Below are 27,495 nucleotides of genomic sequence, written 5' to 3'. Positions count from 1 at the left end.
TTGGAAAAGTGTGGTTCTGCTATTGAAAGTTGTCAGCAAGCAACTGTATGCCTACAAAAGATGGCATTACCACAAGACCAGCAGGATGAAGACCAAAATACAATATCCCAGCCACAGGGACAGCCTGTAAGGTCTTCTATAAAAACTGGCTAAGCTACCAGCCAATTCTTGATTGAACAAATGACGGGGTGACATAGCTTTTGCATGGTTTCAGGAGGGGAAAACATCAATTCACACCAAATATGAGCGGAAATCCAGCTCTCTGTAACATCTAAGAAGTCTCTCTCCTAGCAATCCCTGTGGAAGAGCTGGTGCAGGTAGCAGGTGCCAGCTATCCGTAAAAAACTAGATGCAGGTACCCATTGTATATAATAAGGCCTCCATAAACAGAAGTGTCACAAGACCAGTGTGGAGTCTACACTGCACGTTCTACGTTGTTGATGCAGATGGAAGTACTTGTTCTTGCTGAATTACTGCACTGGCAGCACCATCAATCTCTTTAATAGAAACCATGTTGGCCACATTCTTTAAAGACACATCTCGAGCAGCTCGTCGCTTGCTCTGTATAAGACGGACATACTCCGCAATCACGAGGTGTAACTTTGGTCCTGGCTTGGCAGTTGCATTGCTGCTTGCTTTCCTCACACCCCGTGATGATTGCCTTTGTATGTGAGCTGAGCAATGGGCTGGAAGTAATGATCTCAGCACTGGCTTACCACAGGTGACTGACCCACTCTGCCCACTGCAAAAATTTAAAACACCTCTTTTTTCTTTTTCTTTTTTTTTAACCTCTCTCTCTCTCTCTCCACACTGTGAAACATCAAGGCACGAGGACACCAGGTATATAGCTGCTTTGTGGACTTCTGCAAAGCCAGCCATCATCTCCCCCCATCAGAAGACTGCTTAGCCCTCCCAACATTAAGCCCACTTTGAGTTCCATACAACACCGCCCTATGTGGGATATTATGAGAGCTTCAAGCTCTTTGTACATGGTTCTTTTAAGTCATTTTTTTTTTCTTTGTACCTACGATGTTGTACCTCATGGATTCAATGTAGCATTTTTTGGTCTCATGGGTCATTTTGGCCTTTTGAAGACGTTAATATAACTCTCTCTCTCTCTCTCTCTCTCTCTCTCTCTCTCTCTCTCTCCAGCTCAGCAAGGCTAGACACCCACGAACACGAGGACCCCGCTGACGCCCCAAGTACTACAAGAAGAGGATCATGGACATCCTAGCTCAACAGAGGACCCCTCCTCACCAGCTCACCCCCACCGACATCACCTGTCTACTCCAGCACCCCATGCGGGAGGTTATACGATGAGGTTCTACCTGTCCAGGCCAACTGGATTATGCTGGCCGCCTTGCTATTTTTAGCAGTCATGGACATCCAGGGTGCTGTCGGCTGCTTTTAGGCTGGCCGACCAGCACTGAGGGTACCACACCTTGTATTGTACCGGATCTTGTATATAGCAGAGTTTATACAGCTTCTCTCTCTCTCTTCTGCGTTTTCTCTTCTACACTCAATTCTGTGTTCAGATTCAGGCTGGTGGTTCTCTCCTGCGTTTGCTTGTCTTCAGCATAGAGTCCTGCTACATGTGCTCTCAAGTTTTTGTCTCATATCCGCCGTGTATTCTGACATGGTATCAAAGCCCCAAGTGGCCTGAAGTTCAGAGATATTGGAGAGCTTGCAGGACAGTTGATTTCTTGAAGACCTCGGAGAGCTTGCGGGAGATTTAAAGCTTGCAGGACCGCTGGTTTTTGGTGCTGATTGGAGATCTCTTGGACTGTTCAAGACTTGGAGATAGGGTAGAAGGCGGCCATCACCATTGGACAACCACCTTGCATATTACTTGCAGCTTGCTTGAGATGGCAGAGAAGCACGTGAAGATTCCTCTCCCCACGTTCCCGGTGGATCGACAGTTGGACGGGACCAACTATGGCATCTGGAAGGTTATGATGGAGTCTATATTGGAGTCTTATGACTTGGCTGATTTCATTATTGTTGGTGTTCCACGGCCAGAGTTGGAGGATGGGGAGCTTTTACCCTCTACTCGGAAACAACGGGAGGCTCAGGCACAGTTGTGGGATCGTGTCAATGCCCGTGTGTGTTCTTTCATCTTCCTTATTGCACACCACAGGTGATTAATCATATCAAACATATGACGCTGGCCAGAGGGGTTTGGTAGCATTTGGCTTCTCTGTATAACAGGGTATCACCCATGAAGCGGATTTCCTTGGAACGGGTGATGGATCCTGCAATTCTTCGACGATGTGGGAGCACATCAACAAGTTGTAGGCTCTTCAACAGGAAGTTCTTCAAGCTGGGAAGGAGATATCTTTAGAGGACATGGCCATCACTTTGCTGTCTCATCTGACCTCTCAGTACTCAGCTTTCTACTCCTCTTTGATCACCAGTGGTGGCAGGCTCAGCACCATCACATGGGAGGAGCTTGTGCCTGTGCTCTTGGACCAGGAAGAGCGTTTTACGAACCCTCCACAGAGTGGAGGTTCTAAGGCCTTGACTGGCCAGCGGTCGCAAGCTTGCAGTAAGGGCAAAGGGAAGTCTTCACAAGAGAGGTCTTCCGAGCAGGAGCCCGACTTGGATTGTGACACCTTGAAGGCAAAGAGGACCTGTAACAATTGTGGCGAGAAAGGCCACTATTGGAGGAAATGTCCTAAGTGGAGCACCGAGAAGGGTGCAAATTCCTCAGCAGTAACCATGAAGACTCCAGCTTTTGTGCACTTGGAGATTATGGACACCAACGTTTCATCTTCTTCAAGCAGAGAGGCGGTCGGACTCCCCACTAGGGACACTCAGGACTGGATTCTCGACAGTAGTGCTTCCAGGCACATGACTCCTTCCCGAGAGTTATTACAGGATCTTCAAAGGCACGCGGATCACATCCTGATTGGTGACGAGTCCACTATACCTATTCATAGTGAGGGAAGGTTAGAGATCGTTCCCAATAGCAAAGGGGAGAAGCATTCCTCCCACGTTCTTTTTGTCCCATCTCTTGGTTTTCATATGTTGTCAATGTATGAGGTTTGCAAGACTAGCGTACGGGTGGAGTTTGATGAGCATTTTGTTGCTCTACAGGACAAAGTAACATGCCAGATTATATGGGAAGGCGGAGTGGAGAATGGGATCTACAAACTCTCAGCACTCTCTCTTACAGGCTCTCAGTTAGGTGATATGTGGCAGTTTCGTCATGACCACTTGAATGTGGATACGTTGCAGCACGCTTTCCGGAACCAGATGGTGGATGGCTTGCCAGATGTTGACAGCAGTAGGCAGGGACATTCCAGTTCTTACATTCGTCAGTCAGAGGAGCCTTTACAGGTGAACTATGCTTTGATGTCTCGTATTATTCGAGACAAAGAGCCTCCTGCAATTGAGGAAGCTCTTTCCCAGGGGACTTCTAGGAAAGCCAAGCAAGTGGCCAATGGTGACTTGCAAGAGGAGGTGTCTGTTGAGCAGCCTCCAAGCTTTGAGGTTCTGGGTTAGTTTACAGGTTTTCGAAGGCCTTGTATCGTCTTCAGCAAGTTCCCAAGACTTGGCATACCAAAGTTACAGTTGATGATCCTTGTGAGCAAGTTGATGCCTCTTTGTATCACAAGCGGTTTGGTTCATTGATTTGGTTGCTGAACACTAGATTGGACTTGAGCTTCCCAGAGGGGCTGTTGAGCTCATTCATGAAGACGCCTTTGAAGACTCATTGGGACGCAAGATTGCGGATCTTGCGATATCTGCAAGGTACAAAGGATCTTGGACTCTTCTATGATACTAGAGGGGGAACGACGGATGAAGTCAGACTCCAAGGTTGGAGTGACTCGGATTGGGGAGGAGATCCAGACACAAGGAGATCTACATCAAGCTATGGATTTATCCTTGGCTCAGGAGCTGTTTCATGGAACAGCAAGAGGCAGCCAACTTTTTATAAAATATCACCCCTGCCCCCCACACCTTGTATCGGATTGGATCTTGTATATAGCATAGTTTATACAGCTTCTCTCTCTCTCTCTCTCTCTCTCTCTCCTACGTTTGCTCTTTTGCGCTCAGTTCTCTGTTCAGATTTAGGCTGGTGGTTCTCTCCTACGTTTGCTTGTCTTCAGCATAGAGTCCTCCTACGTGTGCTCTCAAGTTTTTGTCTCATATCCACTGCGTATTCTGAGACCGGCTAGTTGCAAATCATGCTAGTATTCATTGTGGCCAAGGGAACTTTACCTTCAGGGATAGTTAGGGCCAAGAAGTTTTAGTACAAGGAAAAATGGAAAACCCAAGGAGAAGCAACCAGAATCACTACAACTGAAGAGAACCTACTCGTGCTCGCTGAAGCTCCCGCCCCTCCCTGCTTGCGCTACCTGCACACCTGCGCCCCCCGCCTTCCTGCCTGTTCGTCCCCTCGCGCCTCCCCTTGCCCCCCCCCCCCCCCCCCCTGCTTTCGCTTCTGCGCCCCCCTCCCACGCTGCACTGCCCGCCGCCCCTCCTATTGCCCCTTCCGCCTGCCTTCGCTGCTGCGCCCCCCTCCCTCGCTGCACTGCCCGCCGCCCCTCCTCGCCTTCGCGCCCCCCCCCCCTTCTTTCGCGCCCACCTCCCCTCTGCAGCGCCCCGACCCCCCCCCCCCCCCTCCACCAGCACTTTCTCCGCCCCTCCCCTCTTGTGCGCGGCTTCCCCCTGTTAGAAGTCATCTCCTGTCTAGATTTATACACCAGGGCCTTTGTTGTGGGTGTGCCCGCCCTTATGAGGTGTTTTCCCATTTTTCCCCACTCTCCGTATTTTTCCCCTATTTTTCCCATTTTTTCTGAGGCTTGGGAGGGCTGCCAGATGATGCCGGGAGCACCCCAGTGCTGGCCGACTGGGTGTTTATCAGTCGTGGGCACTCTTGCTGCTGGCCGACTGGTTTTGATCAGTCGTGGGCACCAGATAGCTGGCCAACTGCATTTATGCAGTCGTGGACCTCTTTCTTCAGTCGTGGACACTTTTAGTGCTGGCCGACTGCCCTTCCAGGGAGGTATATATAGGTCCTCAGCCCCCATGCCTTATTTGTATCATTCCTCGGGATCTTCTTGTGTATATAGAGCAGAGTTACACGCCTACATCTCTCTCTCTCTCTTGTGCTGTTTTTCTGCCTGCGTTTTTGCTCTCGTGTTCCCAGATTTGGTCATCATCTCCGCTGCGTATTCTGACATGGTATCAGAGCCCTAGGCTCTAGATAGGTCTTGGGATTTGTGTGAGCAAGAGGGGGACTGTTTTGTGGCTGATTGGTGGACTGTTTTGGACTGTTCGGGAAGAGGAGAAGCAAGAGGAAGGCGGGCTGATTTGCTGGACAGCCACTTGCAGGTTTTAGTTCTTCTTTGTTCCCACCCACCCACCCTTTTCAGAGTACATCCCCGCAATGGCAAATCTGTTTGAGATGGCCGAGAGACATGTGAAGATCCCGACACTCCCCACGTTCCCGGTGGACCGTCAGTTAGACGGGAGCAACTACGGCATATGGAAGGTGATGATGGAATCCGTTCTGGAGTCCTACGACCTCGCCGATTTCGTCGTTGTTGGTCCACGGCCGGAAGTAGAGGAAGGGGAGTTACCGTCAACCCGAAAGGACCGGGAGGCCCACAGATGTGGGATCGTGTCAACGCCAGGGTCCGTTCGTTTATTTTCCTCAACTGCACACCGCAAGTAATCAATCATATAAAGCATATGATGAAACCGATCCCGTCAAGTGGGAAAGACTCCGTTGGACACCCACACGCTTAATAGCACAACTTTAAAACCACAAATTTGAAATGGACAACTTTAAAACAACTTGAATTTAAATGAACAGAAATGGAAAGATGGACACCAGCACTGGGGCCGGAACGGGCCGACCCCCCCCTCAATATATGATATATTTATTGGGAGTATTTAATGAATACAATGCTCCATGGGTTCTGAGAACCAGATAATGTCCATGTACATATGAAAACAGTGCCAAACAAGTAGGCTCGAATTTCGATGTAGAGAACTCGAAGCAGAACGACCACTAATGTGGTCCAATCTCTACGGTCCTGTGCTTTCACTGGACTCCGCGGAGAGCGCCTCACTGGTGTTCCGAGACCACGCACAAACAGGCGCTCTCGTACTAACGCCTGGCTCTCCCGATCTCAGCACCTTTGGACCGAGGTTCGCCAATACAGCTTGGACAACCCGGCATCGAACGGGTGTTGGCCGAGCGGGATGAATCTTTTATCAGATTTAAACATATAATACTTTACTCAAATCTGAAAGTCACTTACTTGTGGATGGTTGATAGAAAACCCATACTCGAAGTATGAAGAAGCCTCCCAGGAGAGGCGAGGTTCCTTTGATGAAGACTCAGTCGCCTCGTGGTGAACCACCAAGGCAGGTACCACCGTAAAAGAAAACCACAGCCGCCTGCTGTGCGAGAATAGGTATCCACTTGCAAGGGCGGATAGAGACCTGGCTTGTATGGAGAAGCAACCTGCTATAAGGAAAGATGCCGCCTGGCTACAACAAGTGCAGCCACCTTATAGAATGCACAGCCTCCTGTATGGAGAAGGGATCGCCTGCTTGGGAGAGGGGTGGGCGCCTGCAGGAGAAGAGGAGTAACCCACAGAAGCTGGTCACACAGTCGCCTGCAGCAAGAAAGGCAACGTAGCCTTGCTAGAGATAAAACATACACAGCCGCCTGTAGAGAGTTTGGCGCAGGCAGCAGCAGTATAAGCACCCCCCTGCAGAATTCAACGCAGCCACCAGCAATAATATTCAGCCGCCTCAAAGAAACATGCGCAGCCTGTGTGTAGCACACCTGCAGTCTGTGCTGGCCGCCTGTAGGAAAAGAGGCGCAGCCAGTCAGTAGTAGCTGCCTGTGGAAAACATGCGCAGCAGTTTCATGGCCGCCTGGGGAGTATGCGCTGCTATTCTGTAGGAGATGGCAGCCGATTCTCACGTAAGATGAAGCGATGGGTGATGGATCAACGCCAGGTAGATGCGATGGCTCCAACGCTTGAAGGGGACTCTTTTTTTTAATAAAATTGAAAGTGGAGTTAACCTTGGTCATACCCACGTTTGCATGTGGGGAATTAGTGGGGGTAGGTGACCATGCCCACCCCCACACTCACTTAAAAGTGGGGCTCCCCACCTTGGCCCCAAAGTGGGTGCCCAAAGGGGGTGCCCACTTTTAAATAAGTGTGAACACCTAACCTTATAAATAAAGGGGTTAGAATAAGATAACATTAAACAACATGTACCATATACTTACCACCTGTTCACATGCACTGAAACTTGTCAGAATACAGGGCAAACTTCACGACTCACTGGCAGGCGTCCCCGCTCAGTAAGTAACACGTCAAGCAGGCAAACACACAAATACATGTCATGCGAAAACAGTTTCAAACATGCAAAATATGTGTGCATGTGCAAATAGTAACATGGACATATCTCCCGTTCATGGAACATGTACAAAATATCTGTCGGCACAGAACTGGCACGACATAAAACATAAAAACCTGGTCTTCCTATGGAGTGACAGTCCCATAGGTAAGACACAGTTCCAGGCACGCGTTTCCCTAGGTGTGACAGTCCCATAGGCAAAACACGGCACGAATACTGGTTCTTCCATGGCGTGACAGTCCCATGGATCGAACACAGTCCAGGTCATACACGGGTGGCACTGATCTGGCTCCCGTCCATACGACACCATCCTGCTAACACACGGGTGGCACCAGTCTGGCTCCCGTCCATGTCAGCAAAATACTGGCCTCTTCACATGAGACACCGGCCTGGCCTCAAGTGAGCGAGACGCAAAAACTAGGAATGGACCAAATGGTCGGCCAATTGGTGACATCCCCCCGGGCTTCTAAAGAGTTGACCTCAACTTAAAAGCCTCAAGATATGCCTGCAACAATTGCGGATAATCTGCAAAATAATCCTCATTTACCCATTTGGCATCAATAGGCAAATAATTCTTAAACTTCACAAGGTATCTCCTGGAAAGCTTTCCTGCAGGTAGCTTTCTCTCCTTGTGAAAAACAATCTGTTCTGGCTGGAGGATCTCCTCAAGCTCTTCAATTTCTGGCGGATCTTTTGTGACAGGCTCATCAGGATCTGGCCCCACATATTTCCAAAATAGACTCACATGAAAAGCATTGTGAATCTTCCAATGACTAGGTAAAGCAAGCCTGTAGGACACTTCATTGATCTTCTGAATCACCTTGAAGGGTCCATAATAGCGAGGAGAAAGCTTAGGATATGATCCTTCTCGTCCTGGCCTCTTCCGAAGCCTAGCCTTCTCAAATTTCAGCAATACCCAATCACCTTCTTTGACTTCCATGTCCCTTCTATGCTTGTCAGCAGCCATTTTATGCTTATCCTGAGATCTCGCAATGGCTGTCCGGACCTGACCAAAGGCAACATCTAAGTCACGAACATATTCATCAGCTGCAAAGATCTCATCCTTGGTACGAAGGATGGGTGGCAAGACCACTCTGCCATAAATAATCTCAAACGGAGCCTTGCCCGTGGAAGCATGGATCGTATTGTTGTAGGCAAACTCAACAAGTGGAAGATACTTCTCCCATGCACTCTTTTGATCTGCCACATAACACTTCAACAAATCCAACACGGCTGAATTTGCAGCTTCACTTTGGCCATCCGTTTGGGGATGATAAGCTGATGAAAACTCAAGTTTAGTACCCATATTTGTCAAACAAAGCCCTCCAAAATAGGCTTGTAGTCCTGGGATCTCTATCCCCAACAATGGATTTAGGCATACCATGATGCTTGAAAATATTAGCAAGAAAAAGCTTTACCATATGATCAGCTTTAATGGTTTTCTTGACGGGCAAGAAATGAGCTAGCTTGCTAAACCTGTCCACAATAGTCCAAATAGCATCATTCCCATGCTGGGATCTAGGTAAATCCATAATAAAATCCATCGTAATACTTTCCCAAGGTTGCGAGGGAATAGGCAATGGCTGAAGCAAACCTGGAGGCTTTTGCCTATCAAATTTCACCTTTTGGCAAGTGATACATGCACGCACATAAGCCTCAATGTCTTTACGCATGCTTGGCCAAAAGAAATACCTCTGAATCATGCGAGTAGTAGGCATAATACCTCTATGACCAGCATATGGTGGAGCGTGACATTCGTCCATAACCTTTGAACGCAAATCCTTCACCACACATAGGCAATTATCCTTCATGAGATAACCCTCGTTGATAACATAAGAGGCATGTGAATGACCAGCCATCAAATCAGTCCATATATGGCAAAAATCAGCATCCAAATGATGCAAATCTCTCATAGCAGATAGATCTCCATGAGAGGCCACTGAGACTGCAGCAACATAAGGCCTCCTAGATAGTGCATCGGCCACCACATTTTTCTTTCCTGGAGTATGCACAATCTGAAAATGAAACATGGAAAGAAAATTTGCCATTCTCATCTGCTTCTCTGAAAGCTTGGTTTGAGATAGAAAGTATCTCAAGCTTTGATGATCTGTCTTGACTACAAATTCAGCCCCAAGAAGGTAATGTTTCCAAATCTTTAAGGCGTGAATTACAGCCAAGAGCTCTTTCTCATAGATATCCATATGAAGCTCAGCATCATGCAAACGACGGCTCTCGTATGCAACTGCATGCCCTTCTTGATTTAGGACAGCTCCTATGCAATCACCACAAGCATCACATTCAACCATGAATGACTTGTGCAAGTCAGGAACAATCAATACTGGACCACATATGATCGCATGCTTGAGCTGCAAGAAAGCATCCTGTTCCTTTGAAGTCCATTTGAAAGCAGTTTTCTTCTTCGTGAGATCATGTAGAGGAGTGGCAATCATGGCGAAATGCCTTATGAAACGCCTGTAGTACGAACATAATCCCAGAAAACTACGTACTTGATGTACGTTTTGCAATTCGGGCCAATTCCGAATAGTCTCTATCTTTGCAGGATCCATTGTAACTCCATCCTTGGATACAATATGTCCCAGATAATGAATCTCTGAAAGGAAAAACTCACTTTTCTTGGCATTGACGAAAAGTTTATGCTTCCGCAACTCTTCGAACACTGTGCCCAAATGAGTTCTGTGTTCCTGCTCATTCTTGGAGAAAACCAAGATATCATCAAAGAAGACTCCTGTAAACATGCGATGGGGTCGGAATATCCTATCCATCATACGATTAAAAGTAGCAGGAGCATTGGTGAGACCAAAAGGCATTACCAAGAATTCATATAATCCGAAGGCTGTTCTGAATGCAGTCTTATGGACATCTTGTGGCACCACTCGGATCTGGTGATAACCACTCTTCAAATCAAGTCTGCTAAAGCAAGCTGAGCCATCAAGCTTATCCAAGATATCATCAATACGCGGAATAGGAAATCTGTTCTTGATGGTAAGCTTGTTCAAAGGTCTATAGTCTACACACATACGGAATGATCCGTCCTTCTTTTGAACAAGAAGCACAGGAGAGCAGTAAGGTGAGGAACTGGGCTGAACCAAACCTTTCTCTAAAAGCTCGTTTACCTGCTTCATAATTTCTTCTTGTTGTGCAGCACTCACTCGGTATGCGGGTTTGTTAGGTGGAGAACTACCTGGCACAAGATCTATGCGGTGATCTTCGGGCCTTTGGGGAGGTAATTCACCTGGCAATGAGTCAGCAAAACAGTCGTTGAATGCATTAAGAAAATTCAGCCTATCATTAGACATAGCATCCACATTTTGATGATTTGGCACAAGACTATCACGCACAAAAATCAAGTACGCTGAAAGACTCTTTTTCATTGCTTTATTAATTTGGATGTGTGATACAACTGGGATGGAATCCCCTTCTTTGCCAGCATCAATAAAATGCATGCGGCCTTTATGCATAAAAGAAATCATATTGGACTTGTAGTCTTTGCGGGGCTCAAGCCTATGGTGCCACGGCTTGCCCAACAATACATCACATCCATTCAGTGGAGCAACTAAGAAATGCTCATTATCAAGATAGCCCTGTATATGAATACGCAACTTCCCAATCAAAGGGGTAACCTGCACCTCTTTGCCAATAAATGCAGCTTCAGCTTCAATCTGAGGTCCCATATTTTCAACCTCAATACCCAATGCAGCTGCCATTTGCATAGAGATGAAATTGTCAGTTGCACAGTCATCAAACATGAATAATGCGGGCTGATCCTTGATTTGCCCCCAAGCCTTGCAAACCATACGCTCTTTTGCATCATGACCTGTATTACCTTGCACATCAGGAACTGCATGAACATTTGCTTTGGTGTGCTTGTCCTCGTGCTTTGGTTTGCGATCTGGGCATTGCCGAAACATGTGGTCTTTGCTACCACAAGAAAAGCATTTTCCATCCTTAGCATATTGCTCTCTTTGCTCCGGAGTTAATCCAAATTTGTTCTTTCTTGGGCCTGTTCTTTAGATGTGTAATTTTCAGCTTTACCACCCTTGTAAGGCTCCCGGAAGTTCTTTTTAGATGGCTGTCCGCCCTTTTGCTGATTTGGGGCAGCCTTGTCCTTCGCCTTGGAACCTCCTTGATCCTGCTTGATCTTGAGCACCAATTGCTCCGTAGCGAGAGCAGAAGCTGTGAGTTGTTGCAACGTATGTTTTGGGTGTAATTCAATACCCGATCTATATGCTGGTTGCAATCCAGAACGAAACTTCCTCTTTCTTTCATCTTCAGAGATTAGCATGAAGGGAGTCACTTCCAGCAACACTTTCCAAAATTTGTTAACATACTGTTGCACACTCTCATTATCTTTTTATTCCAGCCTGTCCCACTTTTGAGTGAGAGTTTGCTCTGCATTGGGTGGCAAGAACTGAGCATAAAATCTATCTTTGAATTCCTTCCAAGTAGAGATGGGATCCTTGGTGATCTTTTCAGTGATCCACCAGTGGGCAGCAGTCCCTTTCAGAAACATGCTAGCATGGCACACCTTCGACTTTTCTGTAAAGTCCTCATCGCTAAAAGCAATGTCGAACTGTGCCACAAACGCTAACACCTTAGAAGCATCATGTTCACCATGAAAGACATCAAATTTGACAGATTTATCACCTGCTTTGAACTCCTTGAGCTTCCTGGCATGAGGCTCATGGTCCTCTCTTTTTCTTTTCCCCTTATCCAACGGGGTAGCCCTGTCTGCATGGGCTCCATGGGCCGTCATAGAAGCTTCATGGGGCACGGTGGCATGTGCTCCACGAACTCGAAGCTCAGATGCATGTGACTTACCTGCATATGGCATGGTCTCTTCACGAGACAACTCAGAAGGCAAAATTTTTCTGGAAGTAGACCTGTCACCATGAGATAGATATCTTGCATGCATGTGACTTTCGTGCCCTCCATGAGCACTGGCATACATATATCTGTCAAGCTTAGTGCCTTGTGGAGAGGATGCATGACGAGAGGTGACAGTCACCTCTTCCTTTTGCATAAAAGATTTCAGCCTCTGGGATGCGGGATCTCCATGCTTCAAACGAGGTGGATTTCTGAATTTCAGCTCTCCGTCATCCCCCTCTTTGATATCACCTTTGCGAAGGAGATAGGCAAGTGCCAACTCCCTTGGTTTCTTGCCCACTTCACGAGCCATTGATTCAAAGGTTACATCAACCATAGCATCAGCCTTCCTGGCTTCAATAGCACTTTGTAGATGAGGATCTTCATGCAAAAACTTTAATTCTTGCTCTTGAGCCTGCAAAAGTTTTCTCATATGTTCCATTTCAGCCCTCATAGCATCAGGCTCTTGTTCAAGCATAACTGTCTTTCCTGGAGACAGTTGACCCTTGGATTCACTATCCATAACCCTTTCAAGGGGCTTGTGTCTACCACGCAGGGCATCAAACCCACGAGAAGCACTAGATGGACCCCTCGAATTTGGCACTTCCAAAGGGTTGCCTTGGCTGTCCATTGTGTTCAAAGTTTGCTAAAAGCGGGATGTCCAGTACACAGGTTCGTTTCCCCACTAGGAAGAGGGAAACAACCGTGCTCTGATACCAATGAAACCGATCCCGTCAAGTGGGAAAGACTCCGTTGGACACCCACACGCTTAATAGCACAACTTTAAAACCACAAATTTGAAATGGACAACTTTAAAACAACTTGAATTTAAATGAACAGAAATGGAAAGATGGACACCAGCACTGGGGCCGGAACGGGCCGACCCCCCCCTCAATATATGATATATTTATTGGGAGTATTTAATGAATACAATGCTCCATGGGTTCTGAGAACCAGATAATGTCCATGTACATATGAAAACAGTGCCAAACAAGTAGGCTCGAATTTCGATGTAGAGAACTCGAAGCAGAACGACCACTAATGTGGTCCAATCTCTACGGTCCTGTGCTTTCACTGGACTCCGCGGAGAGCGCCTCACTGGTGTTCCGAGACCACGCACAAACAGGCGCTCTCGTACTAACGCCTGGCTCTCCCGATCTCAGCACCTTTGGACCGAGGTTCGCCAATACAGCTTGGACAACCCGGCATCGAACGGGTGTTGGCCGAGCGGGATGAATCTTTTATCAGATTTAAACATATAATACTTTACTCAAATCTGAAAGTCACTTACTTGTGGATGGTTGATAGAAAACCCATACTCGAAGTATGAAGAAGCCTCCCAGGAGAGGCGAGGTTCCTTTGATGAAGACTCAGTCGCCTCGTGGTGAACCACCAAGGCAGGTACCACCGTAAAAGAAAACCACAGCCGCCTGCTGTGCGAGAATAGGTATCCACTTGCAAGGGCGGATAGAGACCTGGCTTGTATGGAGAAGCAACCTGCTATAAGGAAAGATGCCGCCTGGCTACAACAAGTGCAGCCACCTTATAGAATGCACAGCCTCCTGTATGGAGAAGGGATCGCCTGCTTGGGAGAGGGGTGGGCGCCTGCAGGAGAAGAGGAGTAACCCACAGAAGCTGGTCACACAGTCGCCTGCAGCAAGAAAGGCAACGTAGCCTTGCTAGAGATAAAACATACACAGCCGCCTGTAGAGAGTTTGGCGCAGGCAGCAGCAGTATAAGCACCCCCCTGCAGAATTCAACGCAGCCACCAGCAATAATATTCAGCCGCCTCAAAGAAACATGCGCAGCCTGTGTGTAGCACACCTGCAGTCTGTGCTGGCCGCCTGTAGGAAAAGAGGCGCAGCCTGTCAGTAGTAGCTGCCTGTGGAAAACATGCGCAGCAGTTTCATGGCCGCCTGGGGAGTATGCGCTGCTATTCTGTAGGAGATGGCAGCCGATTCTCACGTAAGATGAAGCGATGGGTGATGGATCAACGCCAGGTAGATGCGATGGCTCCAACGCTTGAAGGGGACTCTTTTTTTTAATAAAATTGAAAGTGGAGTTAACCTTGGTCATACCCACGTTTGCATGTGGGGAATTAGTGGGGGTAGGTGACCATGCCCACCCCCACACTCACTTAAAAGTGGGGCTCCCCACCTTGGCCCCAAAGTGGGTGCCCAAAGGGGGTGCCCACTTTTAAATAAGTGTGAACACCTAACCTTATAAATAAAGGGGTTAGAATAAAATAACATTAAACAACATGTACCATATACTTACCACCTGTTCACATGCACTGAAACTTGTCAGAATACAGGGCAAACTTCACGACTCACTGGCAGGCGTCCCCGCTCAGTAAGTAACACGTCAAGCAGGCAAACACACAAATACATGTCATGCGAAAACAGTTTCAAACATGCAAAATATGTGTGCATGTGCAAATAGTAACATGGACATATCTCCCGTTCATGGAACATGTACAAAATATCTGTCGGCACAGAACTGGCACGACATAAAACATAAAAACCTGGTCTTCCTATGGAGTGACAGTCCCATAGGTAAGACACAGTTCCAGGCACGCGTTTCCCTAGGTGTGACAGTCCCATAGGCAAAACACGGCACGAATACTGGTTCTTCCATGGCGTGACAGTCCCATGGATCGAACACAGTCCAGGTCATACACGGGTGGCACTGATCTGGCTCCCGTCCATACGACACCATCCTGCTAACACACGGGTGGCACCAGTCTGGCTCCCGTCCATGTTAGCAAAATACTGGCCTCTTCACATGAGACACCGGCCTGGCCTCAAGTGAGCGAGACGCAAAAACTAGGAATGGACCAAATGGTCGGCCAATTGGTGACATATGACGCTGGCCAGAGGTATATGGCAGCATTTGGCCTCACTTTACAACAGGGTATCGCCCATGAAGAGGATTTCCTTGGAATTACAGATGCGGGTTATGAGCCCTGCAAAGTCGTCGACGATGCGGGAGCATATTAACAAGCTGCAGGCTCTTCAGCAGGAAGTTCTTCAGGCTGGGAAGGAGATATCGTCAGAGGACATGGCCATAACGTTGCTATCACATTTGCCCTCTTCGTACTCAGCATTTTACTCGTCGTTGATTACCAGTGGCAGGCTCAGCACCATCACGTGGGAGGAGCTTGTGCCTATGGTCCTGGACCAGGAGGAACGATTTACGAACCCTCCTCAGGATGGAGGTTCGGAGGCCTTTACTGGCCAACGATCGAAAGGCCGTAACACGGGCAAGGGGAAGGCTTCGTCGGAGAAGTCTTCTGAGAAGATGTCCGTTAGTGACCGCGAGAAACTGAAGGCAGAGAGGACCTGTAATGATTGTGGCGAGAAAGGCCACTACTGGAGGCAGTGTCCCAAGCGGAAGACCGAGAAGGGTGAAGACTCCTCAGCAATCATGACGACTCCGGCTTTTGTGCACCTGGAGGTGATGGACACCGATGCTTCATTTTCTTCAAGCAGGGAGGAGATTGGAGGACTCTCCGCAACGGATACTCAGGAATGGATTCTCGATAGTGGTGCTTCCAGGCACATGACTCCTTCCCGTTCCGGTTTACAGGATCTCTGCAGGCTTTCTGGTCATATTCTTACTGGGGATACGTCCACTATCCCAGTTCACAGTGAGGGCAGGATGGAGATAGTTCCCGATGGCAGAGGGGGGAAGCATTCCTCCCAGGTGTTGTATGTTCCGGCACTTGGTTTTCATCTGTTGTCAGTGCATCAGGTTTGCAAGACTGGCGTACGGGTGGAGTTTGATGAGCATTTTGTTGCTCTCCGGGACAAAGCAACAGGCCAAGTGGTTTGGGAAGGTGGAGTGGAGAATGGAGTTTACAGGCTTTCAGCACTCTCTCTCCCAGGTCCTCAAGATTGTGATGAGTGGCAGTGTGGTAATAGCTACTCAGGTGTGGATACGCTGCACGTGCAGGCTTTCCGAGACCAAGTGGTGGATAGCTTACCAGTAGTTAGCAGCAGTTGGCAAGAACTTTCCAGTACTGAGGTTGGTAGTTCTTGTGTTCATGAGTCAGAGGAAGCTGAACAGGTCACTTATGCTCTGATGTAGCAGGAGTCCGTCAGCTTGGTAGACCGGATGGATCGGTAGCTACTGAGCCCGGGGAGATCAGAGCCATTGCCACTGCATTCTATAGAGACCTGCTTTCAGCGGAGCCAGCCACTGAGGATAGAGATGCTTGCAGACAGACTGTGTGGGCCCATGTGCAAAGGAGGGTCACAGATCGTATGCGTACAGTTCTTGGTGCGCCTCTTTCAGAGATTGAGCTTGCCGAGGCCTTGAGGGTCCTACCGCGACATAGTTGCCCAGGGGAGGACGGACTGACGCCGGCCTTTTTTATGCGCTATTGGGACCTCTTGGGGCCAGGCCTCCGCAGGGGCTTTCAGTATGTTTTGGACACTGGGGTGATGCCACAGAGCTTTTCAGAGGGCTTGATCTTTCTTATCCCCAAGGGGGAGGGAGTATCAGATGATATTCGGCATTGGAGGCCTATTGCGATTCTCAATACTGTCTACAAGGTCTTAGCAAAGGCCTTGAGTTTGAGGATCCAGCCCTTCCTGGGGGAGTTGATTCATGCTACCCAGACAGGATTCGTCAAGGAGCGCAGTATCCTTGACAACATCTTTACTTTCTGGGAGGCGACGGCCCAAGCTAGATTTCTTGGCGAGGACTTGGTCGTGATGCTTCTCGATTTTGAGAAGGCATACGATAGAGTTGATTGGGGTTTCTTAGAGGGCACTATGCTTCGCCTGGGCTTTGAGCCAGGATGGATCGGAGGGGTGGCGGCTTTGTATTCCACAGCTCGTAGCCAGGTGCTGATTGCAGGAGGACGGGGGCCGAGTTTTGAGCTGACCAGATCAGTCCGCCAGGGGTGTCCCCTCGCCCCTTGTCTTTTTCTCTTCTTTGCGGAGGCTACGAGCATGTATTTGACGGCAGAGGAGGTTGGTTTGAGAGGACTCCAGCTCCCAGTCCGGGGGGAGGACCTGCTCGATGCTGAGTTTGCAGACGACACGGGCTTATTTTTGCATGGCCAAGAGGCCAATCTTCTTCGGGCAGAGCAGTCGCTCCAGGTTTTTAGTGCAGCTTCAGGAGCATTGATCAATTGGCGCAAGACAGTGGCCTTTTGGATCAGTAGTGCTCCCACTCCGGCATGGACCCCGGACCTCGGTTTTAGATGGATTCCTCCTAGCACAGCAGTGCGGTATTTGGGATGCCAGATTGGACTAGATTTGTCACCTGAGCAGCAAATTGCCCCGCTTCTTCTGAGCATCCTGGATCTTGGTTTGTTCTATCCCAGGGGGGGCAGCTTGCGGTTTTATGCATACAATGATTCAGATTGGGCTGGTGATTATGATACCAAGCAATCCACCAGTGGGAATTGTTTTTTTCTCGGTAGTTCATCCATATCTTGGTTGAGTAAAAAGCAACCCACTACTTGTGAGGCTGAGTACAGGGCAATCTTCACACCTACAGTAGATTGTGTATGGTTGAGGAGATTATTGGCTGATCTTCGTGAGTGTCAGCAGACACCCACCACCATTCTCACAGATAGCCAGAGTGCTATGGCCGTGGCACGAAATCCAGTATTTCATGCACGTACCAAGCACATTGAGATTCATTATCACTATGTGAGAGAGAGGTTGCATGCAGGGGAGATCAGTTTATCTTACTACCCTACACAGGATAATGTTGCAGTTCTATTCACAAAGGCTTTACCTCGAGAAAAGTTTAAAGCTTTCCGCAAAGCTTTGGGCTTACTCTTATTCAGACAGTGATCTGCTACCTTGTACAAGTTCACACTTCCACTACAGGGGGGACTTGTAGGCATATGCTCACTTATGGTAGTGCTATGTGTGAACAGGGCTTAACCAAGGGCACTTTTTCCCATGTGGTTTTTCCCCTTGGATATCAAGTGTAAAAGGACACTCTACATATGATATTTTGTACTTCTATATTATATGGATGTGACACACATGCAAGGGTTGACTTGCATTTTGTGGCTACCACACTTTTGGCTCTCTCTCTCTCTCTCTCTCTCTCTCTCTCTCTCTCATTTCTGTGTGAGCTTCTCCATCCTGCACCTAATCCTAATGTGCAGGTTTGTGTGTGTGTGAGTGTGTGAGTCCAACACCAACAAGCTAGTGGTAGATCCAATAGTTCAGACTCTGGAGTCTAAGTGAATCTTTATGATGATGATGGCATGTATGAATCTTTTTGATGTATGAATCATGAATCTATTATCTACTGAGTACTCACTGTTTTAACTTTTGAGTGTTCAATCATTCTTCATTTCTGTAAAATTTAATGGTCTACAGTCTAGAGTCTAGACTCTACCATCTAAGGTCTTAAAAGTTGAATCTCTCTCTCTCTCTCTCTCTCTCTCTCTCTCTCTCATATATATATATATACGATATCAATATCTGTGTGTGTGTGTGTGTGTGTGTGTGTGTGTGTGTGTGTGAGAGAATAATATAACAAACACCTCGAACGTCTCTAAAAAATACCAATCTTTCGAGGCGTGCAACATACGTACCAAACGTCTGTAAAAAACACGAGTCTTTCGAGGCGTATACCATATCCACCTCGTACCAAACACCTCTGACACCTCAGAGTGCCAGCAGAAGCCTATTAGCTGACGCTTGGGCTAGTGCCATTGAGGATAATTGGAATTTCAGTGAGGAGAATGAGCATGGAGATGATGGAGTCAGTAGTTCTCACATGCACTCTACACTGTAGTGCATGGTGACAAGATGGCTCATCATCAGTGCAACATTGTACAGTACTAGAACCCTTTAGGATTTGATATTTGTCGTACGCCGTGACCCCATTGTAATCCTCAATTCAAGATATGTCAGGCACGAGCTACATAGGTCATTCCTCATCCTTAGTGAGTCAGTCAGTCAGTCGAAGTCCCTTAACCCACTTGGAGAGAATCATTCATGCATATAGAGGTCATAGAAGCCTTAGAGTTTACATCAAGACATGTGTGCATTTTTGCATAGCATTCATCCCATGTGCATTTAGGCCATCTAGACCATTGCAGAAACCTCAGAATATTATCTGGTAATTTTTTCATATTTTATAGTATTTATTTAGTATTTTCCCAGCATTTAATACCATCATTAACCTATTTTATACATAATATTCAGTCGTGTAGCATTAGGAACCAGTCGGCCAGCCCTACAGCCAACCGACCAGCCCTTCGACTCCATATAAATAGCATCCTTCATTCATAACTCATCTATCTCAGCAATCAACAACAGGCGCATCAACGATTCAGCCTACACACCATGGACCTCAACATTCTTCGACGCTTTCCTTCAGCCCTAGGAGCATCATCGTTGGAGCATCCAGCCCTCCATCAACAAAATGCAACAGCCTACAGCATTCAGCCCCATAGTTGTCATGGTACGAAAATACGATACCGTACAGGAATTTTTGGTACAATATGAAATTTTGGGATACCGTACGATAAAATACGGTTTTTTTTTTAACACTGTCATGTGCATGATCAATGCCATGTACCTTCTCAGGGCTAATCCAGAGGAAGGCAACCAGAAAAAGAGCATGAGAACTAGAGTTGGGGCACAAGGAGCAGGTTGGACATGAAGCAAAGCTTGAAGAAGACCCAGAAGGAGTTGTTGGCTGCAACCAGGCACCTCAATCCATGGAGAAGCGCAGCCCGACCAGCAATATGTGTGCTTCAGGCCCAGTCGGCTGGTCCAACAGCAGTCGGCCAGCTTCTATATTGCTCAATAACCCTATAAAAGGCAACGTGTGCCCATAGTTGAGATCATTCAACCCTCTAGGGGTTTGGGTCAGTAGGAGTCCCATAGGGGGACAGTTTTGGGTGTTATTCACTTTTTATTCAAGGTAGCCTAGGGCTGTGTGTAAGAGTACCTTTTTGTACTATAGCAATATACCGAATTTCCAGCACCTCTCTCTCTCTACTCTCTCTCTATATCTGCGTTTTGCATCAGCATGTTGCCAATAGTGTTTAAGGCTGAAAGAAGACTCCCAGAGCGTCCGCGTGTTACAAACACTTACAAGCCATGGAGCTTCAAGCTTGAATGTGAGGGAGGGTTGAGGGGGACGGGGGGAGTCCACAGTGCTTGAGGAACCGAAACATGGAGATGTGTCTCTCCGAATTGGATCTCCCAATTGTCTCCAAAAAAGAGCCTACATGGGTACTGCGATACCAAAGGTCTCCCAGTGTAGTGTTTATGACTAAGAGACTATCCTTGCGCAGATAAGGACAGTGCATCTAGGGTGATAGGTTTAGGGACTCCTCTATAGATCAAAATAGCCCTGTCTAAATCTTCTCCCTCGTACATAACTTGAGGATCTGACTGTCTAGCCTACATAGACAAGGGATCTCCAAGTGATGTAGCAGGATTCTCTCATCCTACCAATCAAGTGTACACTACCAGTCTACCTTGCCAGATTTTTTAGATCTCAGCAACCCCATATGGAATACTGAGCGGACACAAAAGTTGCGTAGTATTGCGGGCATTGGAGATCTTTGTTAAGCAAGATTTCTTTTTTTTTAGCATTTGGAATTTTTTTCTCAAGGTGGGGAAGGGGGGGGGGGAACCTCATACCATACAATATTGTACGAAAGCGTACCGTACGAACTCCACGGCACAAATAGGTTTGTACCGATACGAGAAACAACCCTAAATCAGCCCTCAGGAAACCTTGCGTTTTTTGCATACAAACAATTTTCAGCATTCGTCTCTTCATCGTTTTGCTACAACCATCTAGTGAAGGTAAAACACACGCATTCATTCATAAAGAGCCTAGAAACAGTCCCAAACAGCCCATATCTCAACCTCAAATTTGCAGCCTTCCTAAATTCCATTGGGAAGAGTGCATAGGCTTGAGATCGGTCATCACTGGTACTTCTACAACCATGTCCAGTTCAGCCCGACTCTTGGTCTTTCAAAGATCTTGCGTTTGGCTTGTCTACAGTCCAAAGTCAATCCAAAGTCATTCTCTTCAAAGTAATAAGAGCAAATACTCCTAGCAATAGGAGGGGACCGTTCAGTGGGTAATTTAGGACCCAATCTGGTGTATAGTTCTATCTCTCTCTCTCTCACTCTCTTAAAGTTTGAAGTGATAAAAGTGGATTGCTAAACTTGCGAAACTCAAGATAAAGAAGGCGGTGTGAGACTTGTGTGACAGGATCCGTAATTACGAATACTTCTGCTGCATGTTACAGTAGTGCCAGTGATGATGATGATGATAGTGATGAGCCGGGGAGGGAGGAGCCTCTCAACCTAGAGGCTAGCAAAGCTTGAGAATCATGACTCGAGCTTTGTACTTTTTTGGATTGATCATTGTTATTTGTTTTACAATCTACTTTTTGGGATTTTGGTGTTTGTAGCTTGCAACTTGCTAGGTAGTAGACTCATCTCTATGACTCTATTATGTATGATCATTGATCTCATCAATGTATCATGGTTCATTTTGGATTTCAACCTTTAATGAGAATTGTGATGTTTCAATCTTCACCCATGTTCATTGTTTAATTTGCTTATCAATATGATGTATGCTCGTACTTGAAAATTAATTAAAAAAAACTTTTTTTTTAAATCGGCATTTCTTATTTCACCCTGTCTTTTAGAAGCATTTCATTCGCGTTTTAGACGTTTCCATTTCAGATTTTTCTAGCTGCTATGGCCCAAATTCACCATGTAAGAAAGTGCACTTTGGAACCTCATGGTAGTCATCCACACGACAATAAACCACCAACACCATCATGTATAGTATGGACTAGATACTATGACATCCCCACTAACATCATCAATGCCTTGTAGTGTGTGTAAAACTTCGTATTAATATATACTCATACACATACCTCACACGCACACACACACGCACATAAGAGCATACATTCATACAAAGGTTTGTATTGAGTTTCTGTCGAAGCTCAGAGACACAAGGCAGACTCAGCCATAATGAAGCCTAGCACTGAGGGAGAAGGTTAAATGTCCACAAACTCTTCATCCAAGCTGTAATGGCTTGTGAAGGGAAAGTTAAATAATCATTTCATTTTAGTCCCTCCCAAATAAAAATCATAATAAATAGAAAGAATTATTACAACAAAGAGGGTAGTTGATAGGCATACGCTATGCTAAAGATAGAAACAATTATCACAATATCAACTGGCATTAAAATAGCGGAAAGATTATCTTTTGCGCCATGGGTTCTTTATGTTTGTGCCATGAGTTCTACAAACTGGCCATCAAAAGCTAGAAGTATTACCATAAACACAAGCACTTGCAAAACAAACATGTAAAATAGATAAACTTCCTATCTAAAATCAATTTTTGGCTCAACACTTGATCACTTTTTTGAAGAAGTATCATTGTATGAGTGTCTTTAAAAGACTTGAAAACTATGGTGCACACAAGTGACGCTACCAAAAGGTGGCATTGCATGTCAACCATAGTGATCACTCATACTTCAGGATGCAAAACCCTTTCTTAAAAAATCATGAAAATCCTATGGGAACCTCTAGGCCCAAGGACAAATTAACCAAAAAAGTGCTGCTTACCAAATAATTCAGAAGACCACCTCTACAACATCCCCTTTGCAGATATTAAGAGCCTTTGTGCTGCTTACCGAAGAAACTTTTAAGCAAGCACTACAATGTCATGTGTAAAGAATTACTATGGGTCAGCTGTTTCCCATGACCTAGCACGAAGGCATGTTTACCAAAACCATTGCACTTGCCCTAACCTCTTAGTGTGCCTCTCATACACTTGACTAAGAGCAATGAGAGAATTACACTTCTTTTTCATATTCCCAAAACACAAAAGATAGTTATTGGACACCCTCTTGCAGGTAGCATTGTTATAACACACATCCATGTACTCTGACCAAAGACCAAAAAGCAGAAAAGAACAACATGCATACCTTTTAATGACAAAGGAGCAGGGCCTATATAGCTGCTGGCGTGGCTCCAAGAGGATGTGCGAAAAACAGAAGCCACTGAGGGCCAAAGGTTTGGATTTGCATCCTTGATAGGCACACTTTAGAATCTCGCCTGCAGATTTGTCTGGTGCAAGCGGCTCTTTCATGGCTCCAGCCCCATCCCCCAAAAGAAGCTTGCCCTTTGTTGCATTGTCTTGTCCATCTGCAGTTTCCACTGTGCTCTCAAGCTTCTCCTTCTCGGCAGCCTCAACATCATCCTTCCATCCCCCTTTACCATGCTTGATGTAGAATACCCTATACTTGGATCTGAGTTCTTCAAGGAGGCCCCAGTAGTGCATGCGGTAGAGCTTCATGAGCTGGTTGACTCTGCGCAATCTACGTCGGGCAACTTCTTGTTCGGTGAGAGCCTCTGCGTTTTTGAGGGTTTCGTCCTCGTGAGCACCATCAAGGGCGAGGTCGCAGACTTCTGAGTCATTATCAGAGCCCATTTCTGTGTCGCGGCGAGGGTCTGCTTCAATGAAATTAGCCATGGCGCTCAAATCTCCATTGATGTGAGAGGCGGATGGGTCTCCTGCTGTTGCTGTTGCTGGTGCTGCCCCTCCGGGCGATTGTAATTGTGTAGGGTTTCTTCCCGCCTGCTGCTGCCCTAGCCCCTGTGTGGTGGTCAGTAGAGGATTTGTGAAAGTGGCAAGCGAGGCTAGTCGCTTGTTCGTCCTGCCTGTGCTGCCCATCAGCTGTTCTCTCGACTCATGCCTTGTTTGAGTATTGTTACTGTTTCTGACTCTCAGAATTAGTCTTGAAGATAGCCAGTTTTCTGCCTGGAATGGTTTAATGTTGACTAGAAATTAACCAACGGATGTTGGTATAGCTGTGTGTGTTGTGTGAAGCCTGGCCCCTAGTCCTTCCATGTGCGTGAGTGTAGGTGATTTGGCAGCCATGTTCTCCCTTCCGTGTGCATGAGTGTAGGGTATTTGGTAGCTTGTTCTCCCTTAGCACCCAAAAAAAAAAAACCTAGAAGATACAAAATTAATCTTATTGAAAAGAAGATACAAAATTAATCATGAAAAACAAAGGGTAGAAGACACATAGCAAATAATAATGTAAAAGAAATCATTTTGATAATAAACAGGGAGGCTCTCAGTAGTTGTATGGCCTATCTTCGACGGAAAGGAGCTAGGCACACCATTCAAAACGACAACTTTGCCAAGGAGCCTAGGCGACATTTTTGTGTGCACTAAACACGGAGTCAACAATCCTTCCTTTTTATATTTGAGTAGCTTAATCCATCTATAATGGGTTAAAAAGGAACAAAGACACTACTCACTTCCAACAAATCTCTCTCTCTCTCTCTCTCGTTTACTATCTTTTGTATGAGATCAATCAAAGCTTTCAAAATGACAATGCATGCTCATACCATTTATTCTGACCAATCATAGGTTGTATGAGGTTTTAACAATCATCTAGATATGCTTTTAGAATTGCATTAATGCTAGTTAATGTGGTTTTTTTAATAATATATATTTGTTAATTTTTTATGAGTGAGGTGACAACAAATAGTGTGATTTGTATTCAAAATTGGAAAATTTGCATGTGACTAAAACTTTCCAAGTGTTCAAGGCTAATTGAGATGTCTGTTCTTTGTGGAGTGTACTATGATAAAGAAAACAGTGGTCATTATATTTTTTCTTTTAGTGTAGTAATAGTGGGTATGGGCTAGGGGTGCATCAAATTTTGTGGTATTATGTAGCTCATGCACTCTCAGAGGTACGTCTTATTTTGACAAAACATTCTATTTACTTTTTGTTACAAAGTCCAAAATCTTAGTGACAACCTTCATGCTCGGGATATCATATGCTATGTGTATAGAAACGAACATGATCAAGGCTGAGATACCTTGTTTCTTTTTAAAATTTTAATGCAATTGAAGTTATGTTTTATAACGCGATCAAATATTAACACAAACTTGATTTTATTTTCTCTAATATTTGTGGTTAGATTTTTGTGCGCTTCTGTCGCACAGGTCGTAGCTGGGGACTTGCCAGACACCGTATGCGAGCCACGAATGGCTGCAAGCATACAACCAGGGAAGCAAGCTCAAACAGAATGCCAAAGGGTGTGTCACTCACCGCTCAACCGCCGCCTTGAAGGATTCCCGCGTCGCAGCCGTGAAGGAGGAGCCGCCGTCGCCGCTCTACCGCCTCTCCGCCGCCGCCGTGCCGCTACACAGTGCTCGATCGCTCTCTCACTCACTCTCTCTCTCTCTCTCACAAATGCAGGAGAAGGAAACCAAAGAGATAAGGCAAGAGCACTCTTGTATTCACAACACATGAGAATGAGGATTTTAGGGTTACATTTGACTCTTATAGGTGACTTGGCCGTTCACACTTGGGCGCCCATACATGGCCGGCCGACCCTAACCCTTATCCTACTGATATCCAAGGTGCGCCTCTCATCGGCGATCACCCAATCCCTTTATCCTTAACATATGGTGCCGACAAGCCCGGCCCATGACTCAGAATATTTAAATTAATGACGTAAAACATAGTGCGTCCGCCATGGGTTAACATGCCCCCCTTCCTGATGTAGATTCCATCCTCGGAAGCTATGGTATGGTAAGCTCGAGAGGGTTGTTGTGGTAGACCGTCTGCAAAATAGGGAAGTAGAGTGAAAGTATGCTAGAATTCAAAAGATATAAAGTGTAGAAATTCAAGCATGCTAGACCACAATAGATGATGAGAACTTAGTTTAAGGGTTACATGAATGAGCTAGTGTAGTAAATTAACAGGAGTTTAAAATTATTGAAAGTAAATCAAGAGTTAGCAAGGTGTCAAAGGTTAATCAAGGTTTATAACTGGCCTAAGTCAAGGAAAAGAACCAAGCTTAATAAATAAACAGATGACCACACTGTGTTTACTCTAAGAACAAGTTTATACCACGAGCCTAGGGACACAAGAAACATTAGAGTTCAGGAGCCTTTTGCCTTTATTTCTTCACGCACGTGACAATTTTTATACACAATGGCGACCTTCCTAAGGCAAAACTAACATCGATCCTGGTACCATGTTTAACACAAGGCATTATCCAGGAATCTATTAGCTCACTTTAGGCAAGGCTACCCCCTACCAACCAAGGCATCGGTCTGGAGTAGAATACTCCTCGCCTACCAAGTATCAATAAGGCGATAGGCCAACATTAAAGCACATCATAGACTTGTATTGCCATTTATTGTAGGCTTTTTTTTTTTAAAGTTTCTTTTGATCTTCACTCCTGAACTAAAATGTGTTCTTACATCCTTTCGACAAGGGGTAAAAGCTATGTCCTAGAGGTCAACACACACACAGCCAGGTGTTCAAACATTAAGATGGTTTGACCCTAGACCTAAGACAATCGTATTCCAAGGTTAACTAAAGACGTCATGCTGCCTAGGAATATTTCCAATAAAGTTAAGCTCATTAATGATTTACACTAGCATGCAAGCAACTTCAAAAACTAAGTAGTACATTGACAATTTCCATGGGGTCATGCCTTATAGTTTATGAAATTAATTGAACAGTAAAAACGAAAGAGAGTGGGTATGGAAGAATTACACCTGTAATTGGAGATCTCCTTGATTTGACGAGACAGCTTGTAATTTGATGTAGATATATTTTGATGAACGTTACGGCAGTCTCAGGACTTGAAAGTGAACCCACCTCAAACTTTTTAACCTGTACAATCAACTAACAAGCACTATACCTCGAGAGGCACATCAGTGTGAAAATTTCAAGACTTGTTTAAAGAATCTAAAAAACTTGAAAACACTAACCTACCTACCAGTCACCACACTACTACTGAGGATACGGTAAGAGGATGTTGTAGAGTCCTGGCTCTAGCCCTAAAGCTAAGCCTCTATTTGCATCATCCAAACAAATAAAGTCAACCTCAGTAGTGCCATGAGTTTCATCCGTCCATTCATCATTATCAGATATTTCCTTTTCATCTTCCCATCCACATAAACTCATCAAGAATGTAACCATGCGAGGATAGTCATCTTGTGGAAAAGGAAAGCATTGGGCTATCGGGGATATTTCCTCTACGGAGTAGGGGTCGGTCATGGTCAATAGGCGAATTAGCCATTCTAATTCCTCAATATTTTCCTCTCTGGCTAGTACATCTATATGATCCCATTCAGTTTCAATTACAGGATAGCACATGTGGAATATCTGAGAAAGGTACAGATGATACCTCTCACCAAAGGTAGGA

The 27,495-nt window shown here is 46.0% G+C and overlaps 1 protein-coding gene across 1 annotated transcript; it reads right to left on the bottom strand.

Moving 5' to 3' along the window:
• Nucleotides 1-24,074, bottom strand: LOC147641021 (uncharacterized). The gene is made up of 2 exons (XM_086817389.1): nucleotides 23,236-24,074; nucleotides 1-742 (listed from the first exon to the last, which is right to left on the bottom strand). The coding sequence occupies exons 1-2, from the start codon at nucleotides 23,982-23,984 to the stop codon at nucleotides 430-432; spliced, it is 1,062 nt and encodes a 353-aa protein (XP_086673515.1). The 5' UTR covers nucleotides 23,985-24,074; the 3' UTR covers nucleotides 1-429.
• Nucleotides 24,075-27,495: the final 3,421 nt, after the last annotated feature.

This window comes from Cibotium barometz, chromosome 2 (assembly GCF_041138505.1).
Source record: "Cibotium barometz isolate CiBa-2024 chromosome 2, ASM4113850v1, whole genome shotgun sequence".
NCBI lineage: Eukaryota > Viridiplantae > Streptophyta > Polypodiopsida > Cyatheales > Cibotiaceae > Cibotium > Cibotium barometz.
The sequence above is the reverse complement of the archived record's forward strand: the minus strand, read 5'-3'. Positions and strand labels throughout refer to the sequence as shown.